The 23,982-nt window shown below is 35.9% G+C and overlaps 3 protein-coding genes across 5 annotated transcripts in view; 2 read left to right on the top strand and 1 right to left on the bottom strand.

The window, feature by feature from the left end:
• Positions 1-7,907, top strand: part of LOC129270873 (cell cycle checkpoint protein RAD17-like) — a 31,221-nt gene extending 23,314 nt beyond the window's left edge. Inside the window, exons 12-16 of one of the 2 annotated variants that reach the window (XR_010295148.1) lie at positions 565-726; positions 2,085-2,205; positions 3,678-3,732; positions 4,536-5,117; positions 5,497-7,907. Coding sequence is in view for 1 of the 2 variants with exons in the window: in XM_054908208.2 (XP_054764183.2) it covers positions 565-726; positions 2,085-2,205; positions 3,678-3,732; positions 4,536-4,752 (555 nt within the window). In the remaining variant the exon portion in view is untranslated. Of the gene's footprint in view, positions 1-564; positions 727-2,084; positions 2,206-3,677; positions 3,733-4,535 lie in introns of both variants that reach the window. The other variant, XM_054908208.2, reaches the window with a different exon arrangement.
• On the bottom strand, positions 7,908-15,852 carry LOC129270871 (CXXC motif containing zinc binding protein-like). Of its 2 annotated transcripts, XR_010295149.1 has the most exons (8): positions 15,491-15,852; positions 15,304-15,387; positions 13,929-13,985; positions 13,014-13,095; positions 12,018-12,127; positions 11,481-11,546; positions 9,158-10,283; positions 7,908-9,094 (listed from the first exon to the last, which is right to left on the bottom strand). XR_010295149.1 is itself a non-coding variant. In XM_054908207.2 (7 exons), the coding sequence occupies exons 1-7, from the start codon at positions 15,494-15,496 to the stop codon at positions 10,206-10,208; spliced, it is 483 nt and encodes a 160-aa protein (XP_054764182.2). In that variant the 5' UTR covers positions 15,497-15,852; the 3' UTR covers positions 7,908-10,205. The 2 variants fall into 2 exon arrangements, 1 of the variants encoding a protein (XP_054764182.2); XM_054908207.2 differs by having other exon boundaries at positions 7,908-10,283.
• LOC129270870 (zinc transporter ZIP3-like) lies at positions 15,831-21,878 on the top strand. The gene is made up of 2 exons (XM_054908206.2): positions 15,831-16,147; positions 17,189-21,878. Exon 2 carries the CDS (start codon positions 17,215-17,217, stop codon positions 18,262-18,264), a length of 1,050 nt encoding a protein of 349 aa, XP_054764181.2. The 5' UTR covers positions 15,831-16,147; positions 17,189-17,214; the 3' UTR covers positions 18,265-21,878.
• The last annotated feature ends 2,104 nt before the right edge of the window (positions 21,879-23,982 follow it).

Genomic DNA, 23,982 nt, shown 5'->3' with positions numbered 1-23,982 from the left:
TTATGAACAGATGAGCCCTGTCTTACAAAGAGTTACTATAGATTTGAATCAAACTCAATTTGTGATTTTGAATTTTATGTCTCTACACAAAAAATGGATCAGTTGATGTATATGAATCTGTGGCAACTCTTTGTATGTCGTAATGACAGATGGTCACTAGAGCTGTGTGTAAAATGATGCTTGAATTTACGTCTGCATGAAGTATGAAGTACCAAATTATCAGCCTATCCTGGTTATATTTCAATAATTGTATTTACACTTCAGCATTTTTGTATCGATATTAAGAACATAATTCTCATCAGCAAATGTCAACTTTAGCTAATCTTATTGATTATAATTGTAACATCTATTTGGCCTGTCATTAAGTTTATTGTAGCATTATACCACTTTGGGCTGTACCCTTTACTTATATTTCTTATGCTGAATTATATATCCTTTTGTAGCTGTCTTAGCACCTAATTAGCATGTTTCAGTCGTGTGTAAAGACTGCAAAAATTATGAACAGCTTAAGGACACAGCACCTGGTATGATTGTATTTTATATATTGTTATCATTCCTGTGCAGCATCGTACAACAATGCGTGAGTACAGTTCCTCTGTAGCAGTGCGTAGTCTGGTTCATTTCAACTCAAGTAGAAGCAGATGTAATCAAGACGGTGGATCAGGAGGAGGGGGTAGAGGGTGGAAACCTCTTCATAAACCTGAATGGTTTGAAGTCTCGAGAAAGGTATGTTTCTTCTAAGTTTCTCTCAAAATTTCTTGAAAAGTGCCTTGAGCACTCTACACAGTGGATTTGGCATAGTATAAGTTCATTTTACTATTATTATTGTAATAGACCTGGATCCCGAAACACAAAGGTTAGCGATTAATCATGCACTTGATTTTCATGATTGATTGCACACATCGTAGTCGATGCAATCAATCGTAACAAAAATGTTCTACGATCATTTCTAAGCTTTGTGTTACGGGCCCCGGGACCCCGTAGCCAAAGGTTTAGCGATCAATCGCTAAAAGAATTTGCCTATCAGGATCATCGTTGCATGCGCATTTTGCTCAGTAAATTGACTAGTAACCAATCAGAATTGCTCTTTCAAATTAGCGATTTCCCTAACATTTGTGTTACGAAGCCCTGGAGGTGATTCACAAAGAGTCGCATTCGACTACAAATCGCACTTAAATTCAGAGTTGTATGCATCGTTTAATGCATAGCCACATTGGTCAGATCATGTTTAGAGGACACGCGTTACCATGTCATCAATGACAAATACGTTTTAGATACGGTAGGTGTGTTAGCATTTAAGCATGACTTTAACTCACAGTTAACTGTTTGTAGAACATTCCCCTGGAGACCATTTCATGAAACAAAGTCAGTGAGTCCCACAGACAATCTATTAATAGCTATTGAAATCCTTCCTTCTGATTGGCTTAGAGCAAAATTGACTGAAATTAATCGACTTGTTAAAATTTACATTTCTGTTTCTGTGTGAAATAGCATTGTATATTGCAATTGACAAATAAGAGGGAGGGGGAAGGGGGTGTAAAGTCTGGTGTGTCTGGAATGTAATTATTGTCTAATGTAATTGAGTTGTAAGTCTATGGCAAACTGTGACCAAAAAATGTATTGTCAATGGGAAATATGAAGGATATCTCTATATTTTACACCTTGCTAAACTAATAGAAAATTTGCTTTCAAACCGAGATAAATTCACCTCGTTGCTTTTCCTTTAGAGAAATATAGAAATTCAGGAATGCAAAACTAGAAAGTTTCTTTATTATATGATACCTTGTATTGCATTGTAATGATTTGTTACATGCACACAAGTCACTAGGCATTTATTTTGCCCAACATCTGAAATACTAACAACTGGTGATGATAGGTGATAAGCAGTTATTCACTTGTCCTGGTTTTAAGATGAGGATGGTCTATCAGATAACAAGATTCCTCATTCACTTACCTCTGAAAAGGTCCAAATGCCCTTGGCTATGCTTCAAGCATGTGCATAATTCATGCTAATGCCCTCTCAGATGTGTATTATTTGTTTTATCTATGAACTATTTCCTTCTCTAAACTATTTTGTTTCTCAGTATCGAGAGAGCTGTACGGCAGCCAAGGGCCTGTTCATTGGACATTGCTGGACACCATTAGATCTTCAGACTCAACTCTTGCCTTACCTAGCATTAATCAATGTTCCTCTGAAAAATCCAGGTATGGAATAATTATATTATATTGGATGGCTCTGAATGGAATACCAGAAATATCCCAAGAGCTTGGGCAAATATTGGCCCTAAGGAGTGGAATGTTTCTGGTATTCCATGAGATAAAGCTATCCAGTATAATTATTATCATCTATCCCACCCGTAGCAATCTAAAAGAGAGAAATTTGATTGAACAAGTTATATCCACGTATCACATAATGGCATCATCATTTCATAAAATTTGGTTGTTGACATGCGACTTGCGTGTAGTTCATTATGACGTAATTGAGTGTCATGCTCTTATGCTGCGCATCGCATTGCTTTCATTGTTGTACGCATTGTATATTCCGCGCATGTGCACAATACTGTTGAATATGCTCTCATATTTAATAGCAAATTTTGTACAGGAGCCTACGGGATAATCTTTGGATTTCGGTTATTCTAGGGATACGCTCTCATACTGCACAGGTAATTAATGCAGACCAAAATACACGTTTTTAATGTATGGCTAAAACACTCTATATAGATGATAATGATCCTTGGTTCTCCATTTATCAACAATCTTACATAGGCTACATTTTCTCTTTATCACAATATCATATAGCAATATGAATATGATTGTATAACACAGGTATTTGAGTAATATGAGCATGGCATATTTTGCATTGTGGAAATTTGAGCACATTTTGCGCAGCACAGAACCCATGCATAAATGATTTTTTAAAAATACTTATGGGGTGTTGCAAGAAACTTGCGATCAATTGCAAGTCTGGTTTTGGTTTCCCAAAGCAATCATAAGTCACATCGGAGGCGCGATAGCTCAGTCGGTAGAGCGGGGGATTCGTATTCCGGTGACCCGGGTTCGATTCCCACTTGGTGCGCTAGTGCCCTTTGGTAAGGCATTAATCCTCAGTACCAGGTCCATCGGAGAGGACCTTAAGCCGTCGGTCCTCTGGTTGCTTGCTTACAAGCATTCATGCTTTCTTAGCAATCAGGTAAAAAATCACCACCAACCAACCAAGTTGCAATTAATTGCAAATTCGCGATTGATTGCTAATCTGCACCTTGAAAAAGAGGAGTGCAATATCCGATTTGCTACAGCTAAACTTGGATCTATCAATTGTAAATTGGAACAAAATATTTGCAATTGATTTCAAATATTTTCTTGCAACATCCCCTTAGTGTATCTTGGATGTGAATACAAATTTTGTAAAATGTCTTTGAAAATTGAAAATGCATGATTGTGTAACTTGGCTGGACTTTACATGGATTGCATGAAAATTACATTTTAAGTATAAATCAACAGTATATACAACAATATTTTTTTTTACTTTGGAAAGGATTCCTCCATCAATTCTGATCAACCAGAGATAACCTAAAATGATTCATGTCCTGACCTATAACTTGACAATGAACTCAAATATTTTGTTTGCCATTCATTTTTATCGATTTTCAAATATCTTATTTTTTCTTCGTTGCTAGGACAATTCGCTTTCCTCCAAGATGTCACTAGATTCTCAGATCGGAAGCAAATGAGGTTAGTAAATCCAACTTGTATGCCATTGTTATATTATTTCATACAAATTATGTAATCTCATTGGTTTCACAATATAATAGAAAATTATAATTAACATATATTTGATATATATACCAGTGATAGATACTGTTAAGGTTTTTAACTGGAAGATTCAAGTATACCTAACAAAATATAATTCATGTACTGAAATAGCAACAACATAGCTTGCATTGCTCTGAAATTGAATCATCGATAGAAAGATGAATTTGTACAGTATTGTGCGTGGTCATCTTATCTTCTACTCCTGCATCTTTCTGTCTATTTCTGAAATGAGCAATATGGAACATGTTAACCACAAGGTAATAAAACAGGGCCAGTCTATAAAAGAATCTAGTTGCAGCAAACAATTATTTCATGAGAAAGTCTTTAAAATCAAGGTTAATTGTTATACATGTATGTTATCTACATGTAGGGCTGGTGCATTAACATAAAGTTAACTTGTGAAATCATGAAATCTTAGCAGGAAACCAATGCATGTACTTCTGAAGATCACCAACAGAGAAAAGCATTTGTGGGACAGTGTATTAATATTGCGTGGAAAAGGGTCTGACATTCTGTGGAATGCTGTGCATATTTTGCTCTTTCTCAGCAATTACACATTTTATTCCAGAGCCATGTGGAAAATATTTTTGTTTATTCTAACATACACATGGGTGGTTAATTTCTTGGATTATGTTTGACCTAAATTTGAAATCATTACCACGATTGGCATTTATCTTTAAGAATTATCGCACATTATTTCCCTGTCATTGAATATTACACAGAAAATGGCCCAAGAAGCTCGATGAGAAGGACATTGATGATGCTAGCCTGGAGGAGGATTTCCCAAGCTCACAAAGTTCAGTGACCTCCTCCCAGAACAGCCGACCCAAGCTGACCTTGAACAGTCAAAACACAGACGCCTTGGATGATGCAGCCGTTCATGAGGATGAAGACGATGAAGAAATTATCATTGAAGATTATGACGACGATTTTGTTTGATTTAGCCATCCCGGAGTCACTGCTCAATAGCCTACACACAATAACTTTCCTACTCACGACACAGATACCTTGAATGATGCAGCCATTCACTTGGATGAGGATGATGAAGAAATCACTGCAGATTATGATGATGATTGTTATTTGATTTTGTCAACTGTTCAATGCCCTACCCACATGATAGTCATAAAACAGAAGCCTTGGATGATGTAGCCATTCATGAGGATGAATATGATGAAGAATCACCCGTGAAGGTTGTGATGATTCTGTTTAATCTTGTCATCAATGGTCTACTCACAGAGTCAGCACCCTTCCCTCGTCCAATTAGGGTTCAAATTATAATTATTGAAAACACATTTCAGTTAAAGGTATTGTTTAACTTTGTGAGCAGCCGATTTAAAAAATTCTCAAACCAAGATGAAACATGTGTACAAGTGCATGTATTAAAACTAATAAACCCTGAAAACAACCATTATTGAGAATGAAAAGCTAAAACTACAAGGCAAACCCCGATTTTGTAAATAGGCGTCTTATAGACGCCTAAATAGTACACATAAGTGTATGGGATGAAATTAAGATGGTGTTTTCGGTCACTTTATATTTCAATTTTTGAAGCACTAAATAATTATTTTCGAACACAATTTTTTCTGGGCTTCATTTTTGTAACATCACAGACACAGGTGACAAGTGTGACCTTCTAGCTCAGATTTTTTTAAAGTCAAACCAATGTTAACTAATCACTTTAAGGTGCACCCAAGATAATAAATCTAAGCAATGTAAAAGTAAATTAATTTTGAGAATTAAAATGTAAATGTGCCTTTCTCACTCCGTGTTGGAAGATTTTGTTAGTGATAAGATGTCAGGTGGAATATGAAAATTACATGAATATTGCTGAAAATGTCATGTATAAGGGTAAATACATTTATCTTGAAATGGTAATTTTGAGAAAAATATCCATGATGAAATGGTTTTTGTTATACTGGACTCCTCCCCATAAGCTAATGGGGAAATTGAATGATGTAATGTATCATTCTCAGAGACTCCTGCTATATTCAGTGCTAAATGTGCTCATAGGTCCTCAACAATCTAAGAGATATTTGACACACTTGGCTTCTTTATAAATACACCTTTTATAGATACAAGTTATTGATTATAATTACCCGGACCCTTGTGCATTTGGGGTAGTTTTGCCATTAATGGCAGCTACCTAAATAACATCACTCAAAAGAAAATTAAAATCAATGTTTTCCATTTAACCCTATGGCCGGGGCGAGGGCGATGAAAATTTGTCAGGGACTCTTTTGCTATCGTAAACAGCATGAAATTTATGAATTTGGGTTGAAAACACAATTTTCAATGTCTTTGTACACAAAATTACGTTTTTTAGCAATTTTGGGTCTGACATGCACATGCACTAATTTCAAAATGGCGTACCTGGGCGTCACAAATTAGGTTGTAAAAGATGCGGGAGACTTGAAGGGAAAAAGTCATGAAACATCCTGACAAGAGCTTTTCACATGCTGAAAATCTTGCACAAAAAGTTGATGCCCCCCACGGCCTAGATAGGGTTGTTAATGGCAAAGTTACTGTACATCAATTGTAAGTTTTATGTATTCGGGGCCTGGTATTACACCATGTGCAGGGGTAATCGACACTTTCAATCTGTCTTCCTTTTCGTATCAAAACCTTGGGAACTTGAAAATACAAATGACAATCAAACTTAAATCCATAATGTTGCTTCTTGCCTATTGGAATGTAGTAGGAATAGGAAATTAGAACAATAAGCATATATGGTAATTAACAGTCTGCCACTTGAGACTAACTCCTTTCCTCATCTCTTTCTGGCCAGGCATTTCCATGCAATGGCGATCCTGAACATATTCAATTTTAAAAGTAAAAAAATTCATAGAGTTGTACTGTGGTATGACTTTAGAAATACAGTACCTTGGAAGAGCACCAAGAATGTTACATTTGATTTTGTTTTTCTTCCTACAAGCAGATTTTTCTTTTCCTATTCTACAGTCTTCTCTATGATTAATGATGATGAAGATCATTCAATCTTACTTTGGGGGAAATGAGGAAGCATTCATATATTGGCGGTAATATATGTATTGATGAAATAGATTTCAGACAAATGAAATTAGGCAATTAGAGGGATGTACATTTGTGTATTATGGTATTTCTGAGTCGAGTTTTTACATGTTGGCAGGTTTCCTGGTTTGAAGTGCCTTAGATTTATGTAAGCTAAGAAATGCCTACATTCTCTTCTATGCATATACATGTAAGTATGTTTAAGTTTGTTAATTTATCTATTTATTGAAAAGAAATTTTGTTTTGTCTTGTGCTATTGTGTTATTCTATTCGTGGTTTGCAAAACTGCATGCATGTATTCCACACAACTTTCCAAAGCCAAAGGTGAAAGGGGGCAATCCTTTTAATGATCTCTAACTTGCAATCATACATATATTAGAAGGGAAATCATGTCTGAGAATGGGAATGTATGGTTTTCTTCTTCCGTTCATTACAGATGAAACATTGTGATCCCAGCAGTAGATTATGGTAGCCCTTTTGTAAGGGCCATCACTCTTGCTTAGTCACACTTGAATGTTTGTGGAACACCCCTCAATATTGTCTATCTTTATATTTTTTTTCACAAGGTACAATTTGTCTATACACTTAATGTATGCCAGTGATGTGCCTTCATGGAGGCTTCAACGAAAGGCTTGGGGTTTAAGAATAAAGTTCCATGCATATCACAAGATTTTGGCTAAAATGAATGAATTTGCCAAGTTGCATCTGGGTTTCTAAGGTTTGTAATATTAGGGCAATTCCATAAAATATGAACGGCCGACCCTCTATATGTGGGACCTTCATAAAATTTTCTGTCTCTGATTTCTTGTTCTTTTGACAGCCTGTAGTGTTCTCAAAGGTCCATGACTTGGTCAATTTATGAAGTGTAGTAAAACTTGAGAAAAATGGGGGTCAGACGTACAAAATGGTTGATTTTATGGAATTGCCCATAAGTTTTTTCACAAAGTACAAAGTACTACTTTATTACACATACATGTATACTGATGTTATTAAGTGGTGTCAAGTTCAAACTGCACTCAATGTGTACACTTCTTTCAAAAAGAAAATAAAAAGTTATCAATATGAAATGGTTGTTTACTTGTTTTATTTCGTTCTTGTTTTATCATATAAATAAATGTAGAAGTGGAATTTCCAACATCTAAGATTCCATTACTATTTGAGATAAATGTCGGTTGTGGTAATGATTTAAAAAAAAAAAAAAAAATTCTAATTTGGAAATCTAGCTCGAGATTTCCACTCTAGCCCGTAATAAAGTTATTTTGATGCCTGGTTCCAAAACTTCCTTTCACTGAATTTCCATTATACCTGTACATGTATTCCATTCTTTGTGCTGATAATTGCCAATTGATTTAGAAATCCATACAGTAGCACCACTCTTTACATTAATATATTTGTAAATACTGCAACAGACATTGTCAATCTTTGATATCTATTTGTGTATGATTATCACATTTTATTCAAGTATTTTCAGTACCCTCAAACATAAACTTCACATGACAATAATCAACAAGGGGCCAATTACAATATCCTATAGACAAAAAAATACATATCCCATGCAGGATGGGGGGGGGGGGTGGCAAAGAAGTTACAAGTGGGGGCAAGAGATAGTGGAGGTGGGGGCATCCATACAAATGGCAATTTGGACGCCCTTTCGGAAAAGGGAGGAGATAATAATTTGCACGTACATGTATCTCACTACTACTCAACCAGTTTACAAATCAAGTCTATAGAGTACTGAAGTGTCATGACAATGAACCAGCTGGTTCTTAACAGAGTTGCAGCTGATGATCGTCTATACACATTTGTATTTGCACAAATTACCATCATTCGGAGAGAAACATGCTCCAGGTTAATTTGTTCAGAACCAGGCCACCATGACATGGCAACTGACGTCATCGCTTAAGTACTCTATAGATTTGAAAGCTACTTGCCAATGTGAAAAAATCCATTATTCCCACAATGCAAACACATAGAAATCTAGTGAGGGTCGTTCTGAGCAGTAATTTTATGAACAAATGCATGCAGCTTTGCATTATTACGGGTGACACAACATATGCTCCTTCAACATTTGCTCCGGTCTTAATATCTCAGACGGCAGAGGATTCGAGTTAGGATTACAATTGTGTTCTTGGTTCAGAATGATGTTAAGATTAGGACACCGGTGGATCCAGGGGGGGCACAGCCGGCCTGTGCCCCCCCCTTTTGAGATGCAAAATTAAAATTTGTAATGTAAAAATGCCATTGAAACAGAAGTGTGCCCCCCCCCCCCCTTTTTTTAAAGTGAAGACTTTTTCTTGCAATTTTTCCTTGGAATAATGTGCCCCCCCCTTTTGGAAAATCCTTGATCTGCCCCTGGATTAGGATTAGGGTTAATTTAGTTTTGGGGTTTAGGCTTTGTTCGGCTCAACATGCAAATTTTCCATCGGAGTACATGTAATTGTCGCCGATGGAACCTATTTACAAGGCACTGGGTGTGACATTTGTTCTCTACATAACTTAATAACATTTTATGGCATAAATATTAAGGCATTGGTTGTGTAAACAAAGGCCCTTGATGTCACTGAGAACATGTGACACTAAGGACATACGTTCACACAACCAAAACACTCTTTCACTAACCCCTAACCATGTGAAATGAAGTATCTTATTTGCACTTGTTGCATTTACAGATCTAATAATCCATTAAATTAGAGATATAACAAATAATTTACAAAACCTACAGAAAGAAGGGAATTTAGAAAATAAAGTCAAATATTGTTATTATTATTTTTAATAGAGAGATTTGAAAATAGTATCCTACTTCATAGACAGCAGCAATGGGGAGGGGGTGTACATGTAGATGGGATATATATACCCTGCAATTTTTTTATTTCATGCAGCAGCCTGTAGATGGGAAGAGATCATCTTGTGACGATAAATATCAAGAATCTCAGCCAATGATCCTGCTTCATGCTCAAGAAAGAGCTTGCAAGGGGTGGAAGAACTTAGTCTGCAAGCCCAGACTCAAATTTGACACTTTAACCAATTATATACCATGTCTAGAGTAAAGACTAGACTCTACACTCTTTGTCTGTGTCAAGGCAGCCACGATACATAGTGAATCTAGTCTCACTACTTCAGACTCTGCATCATGCACTTTGCGAATTATGCAAACAAATGTCTGTGAATGCAGACTAGGAAGAACTTGTGCCTGCACTCCAACCTTATACAGGCATAAACACTCAATCCAAATCAATATCACCATCCAGCATCATTCAGTAGTACATAGATCAATGGTGTCTCTATCCTCCATAAAAGTCTGGGCTTTAAAAGCCATATTATAATTGTCTGTTTCTCATTGAATGACACACCAGATACAGCAATCATCATACTTTCATAAACTTGCTCTCCAATTCATAAATTCCTACTGTCTCGCTGGCCTTTTCATCATAATCTGCCCATTCCTGCAATTGTAAATAAAGAAAAAAAAAGAGTACATGAGAGAGAAAAAAAAACATCTTGAAGGATAATCATACTGTAGGGCTGCAAGATGTTTAATACAAAATAGTGTAAAATATTGTGACACTCGAACTTCAGTTAATGATAGTGCGTCGTGATTATGCAATTTATCATCATCACAATATACCCGGTAGCAGATAAATGATGCCTTACAGACAACAAAATTACCTAAAAATTCTCACAAATCATTAGGTGATAGCTGAAGGGAGGGAAGGGGAGGGAGGTCTTGATCTCCATTTATAACTAGATTATTACCTCTTATTTGACTTCCTTTGTCTTGAGTTTTCACTTGAGTTTTCACAACATACAATATGTCTCATGGCTACAACTTTGTATTAATTTCTACCTCGAAATATGAACTACAAGCCTCCTCCTCATCCTACTTCGAAGATAAAGCAATTCCATGAATTAATCACTGTTTTGTTCATTCCTTCATTCATACTTCAACCCACAAACTGCTCAAGCTATAATTTGAACTTGTTATATATAAGGGAATTTTCGCTTCCATGATGCAGGACAGATTCAAGAACACAGTAAATCTATTAAAAATGCCCGTCAAATGACAAAGAACAGCTGGGAGGTCTTTGTTGAAAAGTGGTGAACCCGAACTGCAGTCTCGTCCTAGGTTTCGAGGCTGACGAAAAATAGCAAATATGTCGTTTGTCCAGAGTCCAGGACGAAACTGCTGTTTTGATTCACCAATTTTCGACAAAGACTTGTTGGTTGTTCATTGTCATGAGGGGCATTTGGCAATAAAGACTATATGTTCTTGAATCTGTAGTGTGTTGTAGAGAAAAATCTCCCTATCATCTAGAAGCAAAAGGAAATTTACTGTATATCGGGATGGTTCCACATACAGGGGATCCAATGTACATACTTTATCAAATTGCAAAGAAGGGAATTTCTACAAATAAAACATGAAAGAGGGCAATTAAATGTTGCATCTTAACCCCTCCAACTCGCAAGGAATGGGATGCAACTCACGATTTAGATTGTGTGTAATTCAAATACAGAACTTTAATATCTGTAATTCATATTCACTATTATATCATGAGTGATCCTTTCCAACAACGTACATTCAACATAGCAAGATTTATTTTCATAACCAAAATAAAAACAAAGAGAGAAATAATATCATGTACCTCTTCTTGCAAGTCAATGTCTGTAAACTTGGACGAAGATTCGGCAGCATCGGCCTTGAATCCAGCCTGGAATAATAATGAAGTAAAAAGAAGACTTTTCAGGAAAAGAAGAAGCCATATTTACTTACTTTTAACTCATTGCAGTATTCTATTTCAGTAAAAAAACGCATCATCTGTAGACCCTAGCCGACAAGCCTGGATCAGTGTAGGGCTAAATCAATTAACTTCAGCAGTAACGTAATCATTTATATCCCTAACTATAATGGACCCTTATTTTTCTTTATGGAGGCTCCATATTGCAATTTCTTTAGCTTTTATTTTGTATGATTTTCTATCTAATAATATACATATGTCTAACATAACCCTTTAATGATCATAGTTATACAGCCCCGTAGCCAGGGTTTTTGATTGGGGGTTTGTTTTGATCCCTTCTCTTCCTCTCCCTTTTTTCTTTCTTTTGAAAATTGTACCCCCCTCACAGGCTTGATATATAAAGAATAGAAGTGCTAGACAGGGGAAACCAGTCAATATACAAACCCTGAAAGAGTACTCCACTGGTTCCATTCCTCTGCAGTCAAATGCTACCACTGTCTGAAACTGATTATTCTTATCAATCAAGTACGGCTTGATGAAATCCTTTAAGATATCTTTAGGGGAGAAAGAGACAAAGGGGGAAAGAGAGAGAAATGAGAAATTAAAAAAAGGAAAAGAATGGGAAGAGAAACAAACATTAACATGTAGGCCTAGAAATGAAACAGAAACAATTTTCAGGTACAAATGAATGGGATTATAGATGATTAAAGGATAAAAACAATCTAGTGTACGACAAATAGTAAATTTCCAGAAAAAATTAGCAATTTTTGCCATTCTTACATGAAGGCATACAAATTTGTACAAAGCAGCAATCTATGCAGACAGGGGATATTTATATAATATTGACTGGCTTTGAGGGAGATACCATATATATTGCCCGAGTCTTGACGAGGGCAATATGGGTCTACTGAGGGAAATATAATATGGTACCTCCCAAAAGTTATAGCCAGTCAATATAATTATTATTACCTTATAGGCCTACAGCTGTATGACGTGTAATTCAAACAAGTTGGAGCGATTTATGTGTTTGTTACTTCTTAACTCAGGATATTCATGAACTTGATGAAGTAAGTAACTAAGTAATTGTGATGTAAAGTGTATACAGGGCAGGTGCGCATCATGCTTGGTGCGAACAAACAATTTACGCGTACACAAGACTTGCGCTTGGGTTTGATGAAAAGGGAATACAGATCTTATGGACCGATAATTTTCTACATAGGTACAATAGGCATAGCAAAATGAAAAATTTGCGGGGGGAGGGGGTGTAGGAATATTATAGTCCCTATAGTCATTTAGCTGAACCCTGACTGGAACATTGTGACTTATTTTGTGTTTAGTTTATCCATTAGACAAACGAAATACGCATTTATATCTTGTCTCCAAAATGCCTGACTCGGGTAATAATAAAAAAATTATTTTTCAAATTTTTAATTGACTCACCTATAGAGTTTTCTCTGCTGCAGAGCTTGCATTTTGACACCATACTAGCTTGACCTCTACCTCCCTTGAGTGGTGAGCTTTCCTTTAAAGTTTAATAATAATATTAAAAATAATACTTTACAGGAAAACTACATTCTCATTTAAAAGTCAGTTATATTCTGCTCATATGAACTCAGTATTTCCGAGTGGCTATTTTATAATACTGTTTGTGACTTATAACACAACTGCGGCTGTTTCACAAAGATTTAAGTATGACTTAGAGTCACACTTAAATGTCTATTTGCGTGCGGTATAGAAGGCATGACCGCACTGGTCAGATCATACGAAGAGGACGCGCACCATGTCTTGATAAATAAGATTGTGCGTTGCATATCTTGTACGCGTCAGCATTCAAGTGCGACTTAAGTCATACTTAAATCTTGTGAAACACCCCCCAGGTGATCCTTTCTTGTAGGACTCATGGTCCATAGGTCTTGCAGGGAATGGGGATCAATAATCTTAGCAACTAGAAGGTACTAGGTATGAGTTTTGGGGATACAGTTAAAATGATAGGGTTGGAACAATGACAGCCTTTTCAAATTTATTTAGTTAGCATACTTTTTTCTTACGTTTCTTTACTTTACCGGTACTTTGTTTTTAAGTACAATTTAGATACTGTACAAACTTGGTTGTAATCATTTTATTATACTTTCAATGACCTGCCGGTATTTCCTGATAAGTCTTGACCATAAAAACATGCACCATTCAGTACTTACTATTAGTTAGAATTAAAATTGTACAATTTGTCTACAACCACGTAGGTATCCACAAACGTGTTTGAACTGATCAGAGATTGACATCAAATTAAAAGAAAGAAAAAAATAAACAAAAGAATACTCACATTCAAAAATACTGTAAAAAATTGTTCATACTTACTGTCAGGGTGACATATTGCCAGTTTCTTGTTATTTCATTACAGCTGCTACATTTCATCTGAAATAATAAAGAAGAATAGAGGGAGAAATAGAGAGAGGGAGGGAGGGAGGGAGAGAGGGAGAGATAAGGAGAAAGGGGAACAGAAGAGTCAGATCATGGGCTAACAGGATTATCATTGAAGTTACAATAAATATTTACTGTACATTGTGCTTAGGGCTTTGAGGTACATACAAGCTGTAACTGATTGATTTATTTTTCTCCCAATACACCATGATCTGCATGTTTTGTCTACTCTGTAAATTACACTTCAAAACTATAGTGCAATGGTGCAAAATCAAATTAGACAGAATTCACAAGTGGTTGGATTGTTCAATGGTACAAAACCATGGACTATATGCAGGTTTTGTGTGTATAGTTATACCCTTATTTAATCGCACACCCTAAGAAAAGTCCATTAGTTTATACACTCTTTTGGCAAATGGCACTAAATTCATGCTTGAATGAAATGCGATAATATGCATAGTCCATGGAATTTTTATGTGTATGTATACCTGGGGAGCGTTTCATCAATATTTTTGTCCGACAAGTTGTTAGATCTGACAACTTTGATTGATTTTGACTGGCTGAGAAAAACAGTTTCTAGGCTATGGTAACTCTCGATAAAACAGGATATGTCAGATAAAATGTCCGACAAGTCTTTTTATGAAACGCTTGATCCCCTGGGTACAATCATTCAAATCACCAATGTGAATTGGGCCAGTACTGCAGTAGGACTAGGGCCATAAATAAAAATGACGTTAATATAATAATAATGACAATGATGATGATAATAAGGATAATATAATAATAATAAATGATAATTTAATGACAATTAAAATGATTAAAATAATTAAAAAATTAAAATAATAAGACTATAATAATTAATATGTCTAATAACAATAATCTTAATGTTAAGAATAATAATAATGATATCAATGATATAGATTAGTATTTTCATGACAATAATGCAAATTACATATTCTCAACATGCATGAACATCATAATCAACTTCAGTCTTAAAACTGTCCAGCCATGCAGGGCTAGGCATGCTAGGCTCAGGCCGGCATACAAAATTTTAGTCTAAACTTGTCAAGAGGAAAATATTGATCATCAATTTATGACAATTATAGTGTAAATTTTATTTTTAGTATCTTCAGTTGGGAAGAACAGGCCTACGTATTAAACTCCAGCAGTAACTGTTAAGTTTCCCGCGTTATCCCAAGCAATAGCAATGCCAGAGCCCCCGGCCCCCACTCTCAAAGTCTCAGCTCAGTCAATCAATCCACTCTCTGTCTCCCAAGCAATGAGATGCATGATGCCATCCATACGAACTTACTTTCATGTACCAGCGGAAATCATCTCCATCAGGACCGAGATTGGTCACGTTCTCCAAGTTTGCTTTAATCTGCAACCCGATGCGCTAAAACAAAGAGAAAGAGAATATTTGTTGAAATCCTGTTAAAAAAATAGAAAAATGAAACAAGCAAAAACAAAATAGATGTTCACGAGCACTACAAACTCACCACCATGTTGACAACCTTCCCACTCGTCCGTTAATGGATCCATCACTAGAAAAGAAGTTGATCTAGTTTGGAGTAATTATCATGATATCAAAATTTTAATGTCGTTACAAATTGATCACATAAGTGTCAAGTACTTTTCATAAACGTTTGATAGTACGTTTAGTACGTTTGTAAGTAATTTTTGGGGATATAATAAAAATCAAATGGTTAAGGGAACATACAAGTGATCATATCAGGCTAAGAGAAATCACGAATATTTAATAGGTATAGCATCCCCCGTTTTTTCCGTCCAGCTGATTGCGAAATCCCTTCCGGGTCCCCATATGCTCACAGCACAGCTAGCTGAGCACGTAAACAAAATTGACGTTGCAATTTTGTGTGGACTCGACTGTGCATGTGTGAGAATGATCCTGAGAGCAGAAGGAGATTCATTAACTGCATTGTTGCTATGCTATGTTGCTGTGCTCTCAACATGAAATTCTGGCAAAATGATTCTTCACCATACGTCTTTCACAACAATAAACGTTAGCTGACACTCTTCGATCTTGCTCGCCAGAACCTTGGGCTGACGCTAGCTTTCATTGAATGAGTGGCCAGGCCAGTATTTCATGCGAATTTTGTTTTAGTCCAGCCAATCCAGTTGAGTATAAACAACAGGTAAGACAGATGGCAGTTCTAACTCTAGTTTTAAGTTTTAATAATATCTAGATAACTAAGAAGTACAGCTAAACTAATTGTCACAACACCACCACCAAATTTCAACACCATACTTAGACAAGAACAACCATCGTTTCTGGGGATTTATTCAACAATTTCTGACATTAATCATGTGAGTGAGCCAACGCAGTTCAACCAAAATACAGAGACTGAAGCTTTCAACTCAAGCTAAGTACGGTGTAGACCAAAAGTTTTGGTCTACACCGTACTTAGCTTGAGTTGAAATCACCCATTTTTTGACTGGTGAGATTCATCAGGATATTGTTATGTTATTGAGTTAATGTGATCTAGAATAGATCATAGATGCCTGCTGATGGCTGTTTATGATTGACATGTTTTGCAACGATATCGTACAACTTGTACGATATCGTTGCAACTTGCAAAACATGTTACGACATGTTAATATACGTTTTGTCCTAAAAAGCGTAATAAAGTTTCAGTGATGACGAAAGCCAGTAAAGGCTAGTCTGCTGGGCAAACCCTTCGCTCGAGTTAAGGGTCTGAATGTGCAGCCTACTCATGCCTTGTGTACTGAAGGCTCTCTGTATTGGAACAGCAAGTTTTGTATGTGCTAGTCTTTGCGTGGAGGCACACTTGTTGATCAAAGTTCCAATAAGGGTCTGTGCCTGCAGACTAAGTAAAGGCTTAGGCCTAAGTTATAATTACCGGTATTAAATCTAGAATGAAAATGGAAATAATAGTTTGAAGCAAAATGAATAATGTTATTTCATTTGTGGTTTATTGAAGTTCAATTTTATCTGCAGTTGTGATATCAGAAGAATTAATGAGAAGAAATGAATTTGAAAAAATGATGAGAATTTAGCAACCTCTAGATAACGGCATAATGAATGAATGACAGAAATGTCACATATATATTCATTTTAATTTAAGGACCTCTAGATATGTATAGGCCTGTAACATAATAAGACATTTCAATACCGGTACTCATTTTTCTTTACCTCCCTGACCCCCTCTTCACAGGACAACATCGACAAACATCTGAGATCATGGAGACCAATATCAAGATTCTACTTGCTGTATGCATGCTCATCGTGTTTATAGTGACCCTGTTGGGTGCCTTACTGCCCCTCAAAGTATTTGGCCGACGAACTAACCAATCCCAGGCTCAGACCGAACGCTCGGACAAGATACGCAGCCTCTGTAATTGTTTGGCAGGTGGTGTCTTCTTAACCACTTGCTTTCTCGGCCTCATCCCGTCAGCAAGGAACAAATTTGTTGAAGTCTTCGCAGCAAGCAACTACAAGACGGATTATCCGGTGTGTGAGGCTGTAGTCATCGCAGGATTTTTCCTCATATTGGCTTTGGAGCAAGCGATCACAGCGACGCAGGATCGCAAAGCTGCGCAGACCGTGGACTACATGCAATTACAACAAATTGAAAGTGACATAGATACTCATCTAAATGTAGAAGAAGAAGAAGATGAAGATGAGGTGATATTTGCGTCGCCATCACAGTCTCGTGTCGAAAGCAATCCTCTTCCTAACGGAAAATCAACAAATGGCATGGTACATCATAGCCACTGGCCCGGTGCTTCGGAAAACAGCCATTCACATCATGGACACAGCCACTATGGCAATGTCGGATCCACCAACGTCTTACATTCCGTCATACTTCTCCTTGCCCTGTCTGTACATTCCGTCTTCGAAGGTATGGCCCTTGGCCTTCAGGAAGACATCAAGCAAATCACCTATCTCCTTGTTGCAATGGTTGCGCATGAAAGTCTTGCAGCATTTGCTTTAGGAGCGAGCCTTTTGAAGAGTGAGGTGCGGCTCTCAGCGTACATCGTCTACGGTGTTATTTTTTCAAGTATGATCCCGATAGGTACCGCGATTGGGGTTGGAATTCAATCCAGTCACAGCTTCAGTGCTGATGTTTGCTCGGCAGTCATGCAGTCGGTTGCTGCTGGTATTTTCATCTTTGTGACATTCTTTGAAATCTTAAATCACGAATTTGAAAATGAAAAATACAGATGGCGTAAGCTTCTCTTTACTGCATTGGGTTATGTAGCTCTTGCTTTACTCGAAATTGTTGGATGATACAGTGAAGTATTTGATTGTCTGAAAGTTTGATATCATGGTATAGTGATATATTATCCTCTTTCAATAACTGGAAAATGATATCAAACAATGTTCATATAGCAAATTTGGTCATTCAATGAAATAAGTTGGCAATAACCTTGAATGATCGATATTGAGGTAATTCAGAATTGAAATTTATTGATGTAGAATCCTATGGGCATTGAATTTTATTTCAGTAGGTTGCTTGAATATGATTCAAGCATAGTATGAAGTTTAAAAAAAATGCAGACCACATCTTTAAAGGATATATTAAGCCTTAAAGGCTTGATTTGAATTTTGTTATGGTCTTTAAAAAGATATAAATAGCAATATAAAGGGGAAGTTCACCCTGACAAAAAGTTAATTGTAAAAATAGCAAAAAATATAATTACAAATATTTCCGAAGGTTTGAGATACATCCATCAAAGAATTAAAAAATTTTCAGAATTTTAATTATTTGATAAATTTCTGACATCATATGCGTGCAGCATTCCTTCATAACAAATGGTAAAAAATCAATGAAATGTCATTTTCTCAGAAAATTGAAATTAGTTTTTACTGTACATTTGTATGTCAATAGACAATCATTTCACACCCGATCATGAAAAGAAAACCAAATTAAGTCTTCAGGAACCATTACAATTGTGAAATTCATGTATGGGCAGCTGCTTGTTTATGACAAACTTAAATTTTGAATAACTTTCTTAATCTTTAACGGGTTTTCCTCAAACCTTGCTTCACCAATATTTTATATTATTTTTATCTGATATCTTTATGAAAAACTTTTCTTCAGGGTGAACTTTCCCTTTAAAGGTTGTGCAATGTACAATATCAGTGACCAAATCTACTGCCATTCATGATTTCTGATTTTGGATTGTCAAGTCAATGAAGAGATAAGGCCTGGCCCGACTTGATGAGTTTAATGATGCAGTTATTTTTTCATTTTTACAACAATGTCATTAAGGGCCAAATCAATCAATCATGAAAAATACTTTAAGATGGCAATTATAAATTCCATAAAGCTCTTCATAAAACCTCTGAAGTTCAAGAATCAACAGTATTAATTTTTACCATTCACCATTTAGCCTTCTTCTTTATTATGTTCAGGAACTGCAATTAAATCAATGTGTTGTGTGTTTTATTTCTATGTTGTAGAAAGTCTGATACAGACGCATGGCTATAATTATAACAGAGTCTGTGTTTTTATAACCTGTAATGTTTTGATTTGCATTCATTTGTACCGTAGTGTATAATTCCAATGACTACTTTGAAAACCTTGATGATCATAACAAATAGTATTTTTGTACTCTGTAAACTTGTGATGAAAGCAGAAAAGCATGATTATTTTGGCAGATTTAGCTTCTACCAAGTAGAATGAAATTAAAATTACATTTAAAGGACAAGTCCACCCCAACAAAAAGTTGATTTGGATAAACAGAGAAAAATCCAACAAGCATAACACTGAAAATGTCATCAAAATCGGATGTAAAATAAGAAAGTTATGACATTTTAAAGTTTTGCTTAATTTCACAAAACAGTTATATGCACATCCTGGTCAGTATGCGAATGAAAAGACTGATGACATCATCCACTCACTATTTCTTTTGTATTTTATTATATGAAATATATTTTGTGTCAGTATTGTATCAATCTTGGTTGTTTTAAAGAAAAGTGATTATTTTCTTGTAAAATGTATTTCTGCTCTGATGAAATGAGCTTTCCAAGTGCCATTATACATGTACTATATCAAAGGTATACCTGCCATTGCTGTATTTATAAATGTAATATTATTTACAAACAATAATATTTTTATTGATGGATCAGAAGTATTTTCATTTTATAAGTGATTTCTTAGTTAACATTCATTGAAGAATAGGTCTTCTATTATTACTGGGGCACTCAGTCCTATAAAAAAAAAAGAGTTGCAGTTAAAATCAGATGTATTATAAGAAAGTTATGACATTTTAAAGTTTAACTTATTTTTACAAACCTGTTAATATACTTGACAGTTGACACTGATATGCAAATGAGATTAGATGATGTAACACATTCACTATTTCTTTTGTATTTTATTGTGTGAGCCAGGGGCGGAACCAGGATTTTTTTGAAAGGGGGGCACAAAAGGGTTCCAACCAAAATTTAAGGGGATTTTGACCACAACAAAATTTGACAAGCAAAATAAAAAAGGTCTTCAATCTTGAAAGGGGCACACTTCTCTTTTAACGGCATTTTTACTACATGTACAGTGTACATTAAAAATGTTAATTGTGCCTCTCAAAAGGGGGGGGGGGGGGACACGGGCCGGCTGTGCCACCCCCCCCCCCCCCTGGATCCGCCAGAGCTATTCAATATATTTCAATTTTTGCAGATCTGGCAATTGAGGACTCTTGAATAGGTGACAACAATCGCAGTTCAATGTTTTCAGGGAGAAATCAAACTTTGTTTTACATTTCAATGAGGAAAATATTTCACTGAAGAAATACATGTACAGAGTGGGCAACAACAACATTTCCCTCAATTGCATACACACCAATATGTGCATAGCTTTTTTTTCATCTAATTTTACATCTGGTTTTGCTGAAGTTTTTAGTGTCAAAGCTGCCAACCTTAATTGCGAAAAAAATCCTACTTTATTTCCTTTTATCCTATTTTCAAGCCTAAAATCCTATTTTTCTTTAAAAATTTTGAAATACATACCAAAAATCATCATTTTTACAAGTTTCAAAAATCCTATTTCTTGGAAGAAAATCCAACATAGTGTTAACTTCCCCTTAAAAGATCCTACTTAACAGGATAGAATTCTATTTTGGCAGCTCTGCAGTGTTACGGAATTGATTTTTCTCTTTTTATTCAATTCAACTTTGTTGGGACGGACCTCCCCTTTAAACTGGTTTTATCATGATTTTTTATTATTACGGATGAGACACTACATATGATTTATGACAATTCAAATGATTTTCTGAATCATTAGCAAATAAGTGTAAAACTTTCTTGAAATGCAGGAGACTCTGCCAAGTTGGCCTTCCACGAGTCAAACAATCGCCTATAAATAGTAATCGCATTTTTGTTTTCAGACCAGGTGGCCATTTCATAAAGCTGTTCGTAAGTTAGAGAGTGACTTTAACGACTGGCGAACCTTTCTTACGCACTTAACCTTCGTCAATGAATATACCATTTACCACAAGAAAGGATTACCAGTCGTTTTTGAAGTCACTCTTAACTTACGAACAGGTTTCTGAAACATCCACCAATGGGTGTGTCACAAAAAGTTAGATGTGACTTAGAGTTGCATGTAGCTTCCCAGGTGCATGCGGTATAAAACATGACTTTAAGTCGCATTCAATCTTTGTGAAACATGACTCCTGTGGCACCAACAGATTCATTGTAGGTAGATTTACTTGTGGCTGTTGATGTATTTTGTTTTTGTTTTTTTACTCACCCTGGGAGTATCTGTTAATGATCCCACCTGCCAAAATCTGTGTTCCTAGGTAAACCTCAAGTATCAGTTCCATACTTTTGATTGTCTTATTTTTATATTCCATCAATTAACTGATGTTAACTGATTGCTGCTAATAAAAACTGCAACAAAATAATACATTTCATTTTCATTCGTTCCATTGAGTCTTTATGTAGTTGAAGTAATGCTGGCTGCAAGATTACAATTTGTCCAAATTGTAGTCTGCATTCACAGACCCTGAATGAAACATTGATCAACAAGTGAGTCCTCACACAAGACTAGTACAAATACAACTCGCTGTTTAATTTTTTTTAGGGGCCATTTTGTACATGTCATTCTAGGCTGTTTATTCAGACCCCTTAACTCAGTGAAGGGTTTGCACAGCAGATACATTGATGGTGTGGTAAAGGAGAATTTAAATTCATGATCTTTCTTTGTATTGATATGAGCAGTTTGAGAGGAATTCCAACATGAGGAAAGGAAAAAGAAAACATGGCTACTATATAACACTGGCTTCATTTTCAAGAAATTGAAATTATACTTTAGAAGTCATCTTCCCAATTTTATTTAGATATATCTCTGCCCAGGGCCGGAGAGTATATTTCACATGTATTTCCAAGGGCTAGCTTTCACAGGGCATGCAAATGTGTTAACAGTAGCATATATCCAGTCAGTCTCTAAATATATTTATTTTTTTCCGGGGATTGTACTTTAGCATCAACTAAGTGATATAAAATCAAATCAAATTTTGTTGATTACATATGTAGGGATACAAATAATTTGTTACATGATTTACCAACTCTCGTGTCAGATCGCGGAGCCTGGCGTGCCATTGTTGATTCATTCTCGGATGCATCCGATTAGTAGTGTAGCAGTGTAAAATAATATAAAATGCCGAGAGTCTTGAGTCTCACTATTTTGGATTGCTACTTTGTTGACATACGCATTTTGATCTGGCATCATGGGAAATATGAAAGGTTAGTTGTTTTCCCCTGCCCCCAATGAAATCCAACCTTATGTTTTTCTTTCCGTTTTTTTGCTCCCCCTCTCTTTCTCCTTTTCTCTTCCCCTCTCCCTTTTTCTCTCTCTTTCCCTCTCACTCCCACTTTTAACCCCTCCTTATGTCTCCCCCGTAATATCTTCTTAGGGTTTATCTTCATAATTGGACTGTACACATAGACACTTGAAGGTCAGGTCCACCCCAGAAAAATGTTGATCTGAATAAATAGAGTCAAACTAGCATAACACTGAAAATGTCATCAAAATCGGATGTAAAATGTAACATTTTAAAGTTTTGTTTATTTTTCACTAAACCGTTACATGTATATGCCCAACTAAGTGGCAAGCAAATGAGACAGTCGATGATGTCCCACACTCACTATTTTGTATTTTTATTGTTTGAATTAAACAATATTTCATTTTTTACAGATATGACAATAAGGATCAACCTGACTGAACCATATAGTATTAAACAACGCTAATTCCACATGTTCAGGGAGGAATTAGTCTTTGTTTCACTTGACAATGAGAAAATTATAATATTTCATACAATGAAATACAAAAGAAATAGTGAGTGGATGACGTCATCAGTCTCCTTATTTGCATACCAACCAGGATGTGCATATTATTGTTATGTGAAATTAAGTGAAACTTTAAAATGTCATAACTTTCCTATTTTACATCCGATTCTAATAAAATTTTCGATGTTATGCTTGTTGGATTTTTCTTTTTTATTCAAATCCACTTTTTGTTGGGGTGAACTTGTCCTTTAAGGGGTATACATGTATACAGGGGAAGGGGAGTGGCACAAGAAGATGTTTACAAATAATTGACGTGAAATTTAAGAGCCACAGAATATTACCAAACTTGCATGAATATTGTTTGATTCCTTATTCTTATAATATGATAGAGCTGTTAACTAATTAAAAAAAAAACCTTTAATGGTTTGATAAACCATAGAGTCAGCAAGATGACCATTGCAGAAAGAGTTGCATTTAAAAACGGAGGCACGTTAGCTCAGTCGGTAGAGCGGGGGACTCGTATTCTGGTGACCCGGGTTCGATTCCCACTTGGTGCGCTAGTGCCCTTTGGCAAGGCATTAATCCTCAGCACCAGGTCCTTCGGAGAGGACCTTAAGCCGTCGGTCCTCTGGTTGCTTGCTTACAAGCATTCATGCTTTCTTAGCAATCAGGTAAAAAATCGCCACCACCAATTATACATTGCCACATCATGAGAGTTTC

The sequence above is a fragment of the Lytechinus pictus genome, chromosome 11 (genome assembly GCF_037042905.1).
Source record: "Lytechinus pictus isolate F3 Inbred chromosome 11, Lp3.0, whole genome shotgun sequence".
Lineage (NCBI taxonomy): Eukaryota > Metazoa > Echinodermata > Echinoidea > Temnopleuroida > Toxopneustidae > Lytechinus > Lytechinus pictus.
This window is presented reverse-complemented; position numbering and strand designations above follow the sequence as displayed.